Raw genomic sequence first — 10,334 nt, forward strand, 5'->3', positions numbered from 1 at the left:
TTAAATGTGCTCTTACCTGGTTCCCTGTGAAAATTCAACAGTGGTAGTTTATATGTTTTTGAAACACCTTGAAATTATCTTATATACAGTTTGGTTGTGGTGAATTTATTTAAAATATTTTCTTTGAAAAAAGTTCACTAAGTAGATCTTCCAATATTAAAAAAAAAGGTATCTCTGTAATAAAAGTAAGAGGATTAATTGTTCATCCATCATGCCAACTCAAGCTAGGTCTTTCTTTCCAGTGCAGCAACAGATTTTAGGGCAACAAAGTTCAGAATGGATACAATGGCCTGTTCAGAAAGCATGCAAGTGATATCAGGTCATTACTTTCAAGTCAGTCTGATAATTTGTTAACCAGACTCTGACCATGGAAAGAGAGAGTTATGGGAAGTCAATGTAAGTTGCAGACATGCCAGATCTGTTGGTTCACATCCCAGCTACCTGATGTTGGGCTTTATTTCCTTTTCTTCTTCTTCTTCACTATCATCAACCTGTTGTATGACCAGATCAGCAGACCCATCCTCTACAATCTCCACGTATGATCTATTCTCATCTTCACCCAAGTGCCATCTGGAATCCTTATCTCCATCTGATGGGGACATAAGATGCTGTTCAGCTTCCAAATCAATGGGGAGGCTGTCTATGCCAACTTCAGCAAGGCACTCATTACAGAGTCTGTAGCGCCTGGTTCCTTCCTGTACCACTTGACCTGTTAGATCAGTCACATGGCGTTTGCATTTTCTGCAGATGAGTTTGCATGCCTGGTGAATCTGTGTAGAGATTTAAATAGTGATAAGAAAAGATTTTTCAAAAGCAGAACGGTTTGATATTCTAAGTACCAATTCATAAATTTAAAATGTTCAAAGCCAAGCATTAGTATTAAATTAACATCTAGTTATTAGAAAAAAATCACAGGTTTTGGTGATAAATTAATGTCACAGAAATATTAAATACCAGCTTTCTCTAAATAATGTCTATTATGTTTTTATGATTAATATTACATACTTAATAATTTCACATGTCCCTTAATCCAATAATATTTTTATATCTGAGGTAACAAGGGACACATTCCCAGAATAATACAAAATAATTGCAAACACTTAATACCTGCCATATACTATTCTAAGGACTTTACATATCTTAATTCAGAGGAAAAAACTCTCATTTCATCTGAATACTAATATTTTGTTATTTTGCTAGAGAAAGAAAAAATATTGTCCCAAATTTAAATTTATCAAAACATATTTTTCAATATAAGAATTATTGCCACTTTTATTAATGAAAGATCTAATAGAAAGAAGACTGGACTAGGAATTGGAAAGCTTGGGTTCTAGTCCTGCTTTTGTCATTTACTAATCTTGTCATTTACTAACCATGTTATCTTGAAGCAAGTAACTTAAAACATTATAAACCTGCTTCCAGGGTGACTGTCAAAATATTTAACAACTGGTAAGGTATGGGCACCACCCAAACAGAAGAGAAGCCTGACTATCAGAATGGTCACTGGTTATAAACAACCACTATGGTGGTTCTGCTACATATCAGTCTATTATTATTCCTAACTGCTCCGTTATTACTAATAGGGATACAACTCAGGTTGTGTGGACCAAATGAGTTAATATGTGTGAAATGCTTTGGGAAGAAGTTGTAATTGATGAATAATTGTATATTATAGTTAGTAACTTTGTTCAATAGCTGTCAGAGCAATAGATTATAGATTCTAATCTAAAAATTATTACATATGATTAACTATATACGCTGAGTTAATGTTTATGGCATATTCATTTAGATAATGTCAGAATGGTATGAAAGTGGGCCACCAAACACAAATAGTCAAAAAACCCAAGAAAACTAAAGCAGTCTGGTAAAATATCTAAGAAAATGTATGGGACTACCACTCAGTACAGTTATTATCTTCTGCTTAACCACTGACATATTAATCAGTAAATGTTGAAAGTACGTAATTTGAGTGTACCTTTATTTCTCCTGAGATAGAATCAGTATTATGGTTATCATATGTGGCATTGTTTTTATTACAAAGTTCTGACACAGATTCATGTTCATCCCCCTCCAAATCCAATACAACTATGAAGACAAAGAAATTAAGTGAAACACTGTAATGTTAAAACTGAAAATATCAGCATGAACTCATTATTTTAAAAATATATACCTTCTAGCTCAGAAACAATTTAAAAAGGATGCCCTAATAACAATGAGCACCCTGGGTGTCCAAATTTTGGTTTCTAATTTCATTCCCCACTAAGAGGTACCAAAGCTCCTTTGAGAAATGGCTGATTCCAGTTTTGTGGCAGGGGAAGTACAAGATGAGCCTGGGGCTCTTTTGGAGCCAGAGAACAAGGACACTGAAAATTTAATGGAGTTGTGACAAAAAGACACAAGAGCCAGCTTCAAGGGTCCCCACTGCACAAATTTGAAATTTTAAGTATCAAAGAAATAATAATTGTTATGGATCCAAACACAATGAACCAATGAAAATTCATGAGAACATATGCTATTTAAAAAAACAAAGCCAGAAAAAACTCATATACCATTTGAGGCTACTATTAAATCACTCTTTACTTTGAAAATTGGTAGTTAAAGGGAAATAATTAAACATTTATCTTGCTTCTCCTGTAGGAACCCTATTTAAAAGTAACCAAATAGCCCCAGGTGATGAAGGAAAGCTTTACTTTATAGAATTCCAACTAATAATATAGAAGGAAGGATAATATTAGTAAATCATTCCACAACTCCAAGTAAAATTAATAATTTGGACAGAGATTACCAATTGGTATTAATACTATTAAATGAATAGTTCATGGGGAAATGGATAGTCATAAAATACCAAAATAGTTACACAGAGATTCCTTTCTAATTACAATGCAATGGTGGGATCATAGTATCATCACACTAATCCAGTGATCAATTGTAACAACATGAATGATGGGTCCACCAGATATGATGTTTCTCCTAATGTGACACGATAAGAAACATACAATTTTGTCCTTGATGAAAGTATTTAACTTGAATCCTTTACACCTTTAGATAAAACTTCTAGTTTTCGGAAAATGCAGGTGGGGATAGAAGAACTAGCTAAAAATGACACCATGTAAAAGCAAGCAGAGAAATCCAGAGGTAGGATATTTTGTAAAACAATTGGCTCAATATCTTCAGTAAGTCAATGTTATTTTTAAAAAGGTTGGGGGGCGGCAGGGGCGGGTAGGGAACTATGCTAGCTCAAAAACATATTTAAGGGATCTAACAATGAGATGAGTTCTGGACTGGATTCTGGCTTGGACACACCAGCTATAAGTGGGATTTTAGGAAACTATAGGTAAATTTGAACTGTGTAGCACATAAAATTTTATTAAGATGGACATGTAGAGATTATTCACTAAAGAAAGCAGGTTACAGGGGCTTCCCTGGTGGCACAGTGGTTAAGAAACCGCCTGCTAATGCAGGGGACACGGGTTCGAGCCCTGGTCCGGGAAGAACCCACATACCGTGGAGCAACTGAGCCCGTGCGCCACAGCTACTGATCCTGCACTCTAGAGCCCGTGCTCTGCAACAAGAGAAGCCACCGCAACGAGAAGCCTGCGCACCGCAAGGAAGAGTAGCCCCCGCTCGCCGCAACTAGAGAAAGCCCACGTGCACCAACGAAGACCCAATGCAGCCAAAAATAAATGAATAAAATAAATAAATCTAAAAAAAAGAAAGCAGGTTACAAAATAGCATATACAGTATGATATCATTTTGGTTAAAAAAACATAAATGCACATGATAAATTGTTAAGAATGGTAACATCTGGGTGGTAAAAATATGGTATTTTTATTTTCTTATTCTTACATCTATCTATTTTCTTAGTTTTTATAATGCATACTTATTGCTTTTGTAATAATAAAAGGTTATTTTCATTTTTAAAAATCTAGCTTCAGAGATTAATGAAGGCAGAGAGTTTGTTTTGCTCACTGCCATATACCTAGCTCTTAGAAAAGGGTCTGGCACATAGTAGGTGCTCAATATATATTTGTTGGATGAATACTTAGAAAGCAATGCATCAAGTGACCAATACCCTTCCAAATTAAAAGGAGCTCGTATAAATGGAATAAAAGTATGGGTAATAGAACATCAATTTTGGAAAAAATTTTTGCTGCAAGATGAATAGCAGAATAATTCCAATGTCACTACCTTATTTATTTTTATTTTTTAAAATTTATTTATTTATTTTTGGCTGTGTTGGGTTTTCATTGCTGTGTGCAGGCTTTCTCTAGTTGTGGCGAGCAGGGGCTACTCTTCGTTGCGGTGCACGGGCTTTTCATTGTGCTGGCTTCTCTTGTTGCGGAGCACGGGCTCTAGGCCCGCGGGCTTCAGTAGTTGTAGCTTGCGGGCTCCAGAGGGCAGGCGCAGTAGTTGTGGCTTAGTTGCTCCACGGCATGGCATGTGGGATCTCCCCAGACCAGGGCTCAAACCCGTGTCCCCTGCATTGGCAGGCGGATTCTTAACCACTGCACCACCAGGGAAGTCCTCTCACTACCTTAATTAAACCACCAGAGCACTGAACAGAGATTCAGTGAGATTTTTCTGACTGCTGACAGTCCAGTCCCTGACTGAGAGTCGCTCTATTGCCCACCTCACTCCGTTCCTTGGGGAGACCAGAGAAACTGGAGAGACACTAGAAAGAGGCTGTAATGGAGAGAGGTCAGACAGCAGAAACTAGACTGACAACCTACCAGATAAGGATTCAAGAATCACTAGCAGATGCTGAATATCTGAAGTGGTGATTCTGACGTAGACATTTTAAAAGTTTTAAACATTTTAAAAGTTTACATTGTCTTTGTCTCTGAAAAAACCGTGATATAAAAATAATAGATTTTAAGTGAATTGAAATGGATATTCAAAAGAATATCTCTTACTTCAAGGTTTCAGAGGAGGAAAAAAACCCCTATTTTAAAAAATATAGTGCTTCCCTGGTGGCGCAGTGCGTTAAGAATCTGCCTGCCAATGCAAGGGACAAGGGTTCGAGCCCTGGCCTGGGAAGATCCCACATGCTGTGGAGCAACTAAGCCCGTGCACCACAACTACTGAGCCTGTGCTCTAGAGCCTGGGAGCCACAACTACTGAGCCCACGTGCCACAACTCCTGAAGCCCGTGCACCTAGAGCCCGTGCTCCGCAACAAGAGAAGCCACGACGATGAGAAGCGCGCACAGCAAAGAAGAGTAGCACCCGCTCGCCGCAACTAGAGAAAGCCCATGTGCAGCAACAAAAGACCCAACACAGCCAAAAATAAAAAAAATATAAATAAATAAAATTTAAAAATATATAAAATTGCATTATGTGCAAAGTAAAAACATTAAATTGGAAAAATTGTTTAATATTGCAGAGTTGTGTGAAAAGATTTTCCTCAGTGAACTAGATTATCCTAAAGCAGATAAATGCATGTATTTCCTAAAAAGTAAAATGATGAAAAATCATATACATACTGTTCGAAAATGGCTACTTAGATGGTCTAGCCGGCTAAATCTTTTCCCACAAGCTTGACAGGGATAGGGCCTTTCTCCTGTGTGACAACGAAGGTGGCGCTTGAGGTCTGCCTTCCGCTTTACCACATGTGTGCAGTATGGGCACTTGAACCTCATCCTGGGCAGGTCATCTGTCGAGAGACAGTTTGATTAAGTCACTGGAAAGTTCATAATCGCCGTTCTGATAACATCAAGAATCCAAAAAGGGCTGGCGAGTCCAATCTCGGAAAGGTAGGCAACAAGGAGAAGGAAGAAATTTTATAAGGACTAGATGGTCAGTGTAATCCTAAGTATAGAACCGTAACTTCAGGATTTGATATATTTACAAAGTCTGGGTAGATTTAGACTGTCCCACTCATCTTTTTATTTAATGGCATAGAGTCACTATATTTAAGTAAAGCAGCAGTACTAGATTTTAAAACTACAGACACAATCCAGGGTCTTTACGCTTTTAAGTAACTTGTTTTATTTACATGGGTTTATCCCCCGCCACCCCGCCCCGCTCTTACTTTTCTTTCAAAAATTTTTTTTAATCGTTCCACCTGGGCAGGATTCTGACTCGCAGGCATTCAGTCATAATCCCACAGATGGTAGCATCGCCCCACTGGCTCCGCAGCCAAGCACACACACCAGATGTCTGAACCCCCTTGCTCTTTTCATATAGCTGTACTGCTTTTCTTTTAAAGGTAAAAAGTGTCAAGGATCTTTAATCGTTTGTTTTAAAACTCACACATATTCAAAATGTTAGTTGTGGTTGGAGGCAAACCTTCTCAATTTAACAGCAGTTAAGTTCAGCTGTTCATTATTGAAGTTAGATTTAAATAACCTAGAGTTACAAAAGTGCAAAGCCCAAGAAAGGATAACTTTGTTGCTGTTTTAAAATGCAACAGAGATTTCCCATTTTTGCTCTGTTATTTCTGTCTGCCTTGGTCAATGGTAGAGCGCCTCAGCATTTTCAGAAAGCTTTATAATATGATACAGTTTCGTGTATTTTTATGTTAGTATCCGACAGGAAAATGTGATTAGTAAAAATCAATCAGGTTGCCTATTATTTTTAAATATGTTATCTATAACCAAATTATTTTCTAAAATTTACATGACAACCAGGGAAATATGAATATTGATTGGCTTTTAGTGATATTAAGGACTTGTTAATTTGTTTAGGTATGATAATAATGGTATTGTAGTTTTATTCCTAAGACTATATTTTAGGGACACATTCTGAAATATTTACACATGAAACATATGATGTCTGAGATTTGCTTAAAAATGGGAGTGGTCGGGGGCAGAGGTACAGATGAAACGACTGGTCATGAGTGGGACTGGGTAACAGGTGCATGGGGGTTAATTAGACTACTCTACTTTTATATATACTTGGAATTTTTCTAAAATTAAAAAATTTAAATATATCATCTACATCTTTTTTTAACATCTTTATTGGAGTATAATTGTCATCTAAATCTTATACTCTGCAAGAGTTTAATTTTATCATAATTTTCCTTTAAATTCACATGTAAACTATTAAGCAAATTTGCTAACTGATTAATTGGTGGGGGGAACTGGATGATATACATTTCTAATCCCTGTTCTCTACTTTGAAACTATCAGCCTCCAATAATATCTCTGCATTTTACTACTATCATAAAAATGAGATGCCTCATGGTGTTGCAGAGATACAGTATCAATATTATATGTTGTATTAGTTAAGTTTTTAAAAATTATGTATTTATATCTTAATAAAATCAGATTTAGTTTAATTTCTTTTCGATACTGGGTCTGTGAACCTTTACCAATATGTATGGTTGCTCTATTTAACTTTTCTGTATAAAAATACTGCTCCTGAGTGAATACTCAGAAAAAAAAGTAAACTATTTAAAGTGAAAATATGATGTATAACTGAATCACTTTGCTGTACACCTGAAACTAACACAACATTGTTAATCAACTATACTCCAATATAAAATTTTAAAAAATAAAGTGAAAATATGTGTCTTAAGGATTGAACCATTTTACAAAAGAGCTTTAAACATTTAACAGTAATCTAATTGCCCACAGATAAGCAGGTTTGGAAATTCATGGGTTTCTGACCCTCAGAACTCTATTGTTTTGACTTCATTAAATTTATCCAGTATTATAATTTTTAAAATTTGTGTTTTATGCATAGATTAGAGAAGTATGACTTTAAAAAAATCACTTGTGTCAACTGCCCATAACACCGAAAAGTAAGGGCATGTTGAGATAGGATTGATTTACATCAGAGTCTTGGAACCTGATTGAGGGGACTGATTCTCTTTCTGGGTACCTGGAAAACTTCTTGATGTGACATCAGATCCTTGACCATACTGATAGCCAACAGGAGTAGAGTCCATTTCCGCATCCATTTGTGCCTGTTCTTCAGATTGCGAAATGTGGCTGGAAGAATCAGATGTTCGTGCTTCTCGTTTGCTTGACTTATAATGAGCCATTTCAGAAGGCTGTGACAACCTCAAATGTTTGGATTTTTTAATGGAATCTTTCCTTTGTTCATGCTTGGCCAGAGGCTGTTGAGTATTCCTTTGGGAGGCTGGATGGTAATTATACTTACTCCAAGATTTCCCACTTATACCTGTTCCTTGATCTGGGCTTAGGTGAGAATGTGGAGAACTGCTTTCATCTTGCCAGCTGCCACTATAAAAAGAGGAGCGTTCTATACCATCAGAACTGGCATTTTTATCCGAAAGGCTGAAATAGCGATCCTTTTCTTTTTCACTAATGTCTAATGAAGATTTAATAAAGGTCTTACATACACTAATGACATCAGTCATCTGAAGGAAGCTAGCAGCGGACATCACTTCTATGACATTCTGACCTGTGAGAGAGAGCTTGCCGGAATAGACAAAGTCCAGGATAACTGTAAAAGTGTCAGGGGAGAAAGCCTGAAATGTCGCTGTGGTTGGCTGACTTGTCTCCTTGGAGTTCTGGGAAAGAAGCATTTTAAAGTAGCCGCTACTAGCAAATAATACATTTCGATGGGCTTTAAAGACCTTTCCTTCAACCAGAATACTGCAGTCACAAAATACATCCTGCCTGCGCTGCTCATTCAGTTGTTGCAGGAGGTGAGACTGATGAGAGGAGATCTCCATTCTAAAGAGGAAAAGAAACAGTGGTTACCAAAATCGGAGTAACACTGCTTCTCTGAGTCAAGTAAAATGACAGTCAGAAACCTCTGTCCTCTTTCCATTAAAAACACTTTCTCCTTAGAGAATATCATCTCCAAGACACAGAAGATAATGGGTTTCAGGATATCATGTAAGACTCTACTCTTAGTTAGTTATTAGATTTTTAGACAATTATTTGTTCAGTCACCGAACCTGATTGAGCATCTTCTATAAATCAGGCTTTCTGCTATATATGGTGAACTAAACAGGCGTGACTCTTGCTTCCATGTAGTTTTTGTTTTGTTTTGTTTTGTTTTGGTACGCGGGCCTCTGACTGCTGTGGCCTCTCCCGCTGCGGAGCACAGGCTCCGGACGCACAGGCCCAGCGGCCACGGCCCACGGGCCCAGCCGCTCCGCGGCACGCAGGATCCCCCCGGACCGGGGCATGAACCCGCGCTCCCTGCATCGGCAGGCGGACTCCCAACCACTGCGCCACCAGGGAAGCCCTCCATGTAGTTTTTAATCTAGACGGGTACCAGCTTGAAACAAATACTCATATGAAGTTATAAATGACTAGTTAAGTGCTAAGACAGAAGGAGCATGCTCTTAGTATAAAAAGGTGAACTAGTTTAGATTGGGATGGAGAGGGTTAGGGAATACCTCTTCAAGAAGTCACATTTAAGTTGAGACCTCAGAGGTGACTAGGAATTAGCCAGGTGAAGAATGAAGGGAGAAGATTTCTGATTCCAGCAAAATGGTGGTCTAGAAAGTGCTGAAACTTTGCTGTCACAAATCTCTAGAGATGCTGGCTAAAATATAGCCAAAGCTTTTTTTTTTTTTTTTTTGCAGTACGCGGGGCCTCTCACTGTTGTGGCCTCTCCCTTTGCGGAGCACAGGCTCCGGACGCGCAGGCTCAGCGGCCATGGCTCACGGGCCTAGTCGCTCCGCAGCATGTGGGATCTTCCCGGACCGGGGCACGAACCCGTGTCTCCTGCATCGGCAGGCGGACTCCCAACCACTGCGCCACCAGGGAAGCCCAGAGCCAAAGCTTTAAACTGTATGGCTGAGCTGCTGGGGCAGCAACATGGGCTCCAGTTTTTATCAGTAAAGTAACAGAAACTGGAACTCTCTAAGGATTCAACCATAATGAAAAAGGACTAGTAAACTTTGCCCCGAAGTCCAGGGAAAAGGCAAAGAAAGTTTGTCTTTGCAGGGCCTTAGTTGGGAAGAAAAAAGTCCCTAGGTGAGATATCAAACCCAAGATTGTGCTTCGTGAGGTTCTGGAGTCCAGATTTATTTTACCTGCTTGGTGTGGGAAACCTCAAACTGAAAAATTAACATGAGAATTAGTCCTGGGCTGGTGGTGTCTGTGGGGACACCTTGCAGAAGCAAATGCCAAACTGCTCAGGAGGGAAGCTCTCAGAACCCAGGCCAGGTGGGAAATAAGCTCTGCTTAAACTGAACTCAGTCATTCCCGTCTCTGTACAGAGTGGATCATTTCCAATATTGTACCACCATGATGCCTAATATGGCCTATATAAAAAACTCCCCTTGGGCTTCCCTGGTGGAGCAGTGGTTGCGCGTCCGCCTGCCGATGCAGGGGAACCGGGTTCGCGCCCCGGTCTGGGAGGATCCCACATGCTGCGGAGCGGCTGGGCCCGTGAGCCATGGCCGCTG

The 10,334-nt window shown here is 38.9% G+C and overlaps 1 protein-coding gene across 2 annotated transcripts in view; it reads right to left on the reverse strand.

The window, feature by feature from the left end:
• Window positions 1-89: 89 nt before the first annotated feature.
• The window catches only part of ZBTB8A (zinc finger and BTB domain containing 8A), a 48,483-nt gene continuing 38,238 nt past the window's right edge, over window positions 90-10,334 (reverse strand). Inside the window, exons 3-6 of one of the 2 annotated variants that reach the window (XM_055083185.1) lie at window positions 7,823-8,643; window positions 5,482-5,651; window positions 1,976-2,085; window positions 685-770 (exon numbers count right to left, since the gene is read on the reverse strand). In XM_055083185.1, the coding sequence (XP_054939160.1) occupies window positions 1,978-2,085; window positions 5,482-5,651; window positions 7,823-8,642 (1,098 nt within the window). In that variant the 5' untranslated portion in view covers window position 8,643 and the 3' untranslated portion in view covers window positions 685-770; window positions 1,976-1,977. Of the gene's footprint in view, window positions 771-1,975; window positions 2,086-5,481; window positions 5,652-7,822; window positions 8,644-10,334 lie in introns of both variants that reach the window. The other variant, XM_024125189.3, reaches the window with a different exon arrangement.

This window comes from Physeter macrocephalus, chromosome 3 (genome assembly GCF_002837175.3).
Source record: "Physeter macrocephalus isolate SW-GA chromosome 3, ASM283717v5, whole genome shotgun sequence".
Taxonomy (NCBI): domain Eukaryota; kingdom Metazoa; phylum Chordata; class Mammalia; order Artiodactyla; family Physeteridae; genus Physeter; species Physeter macrocephalus.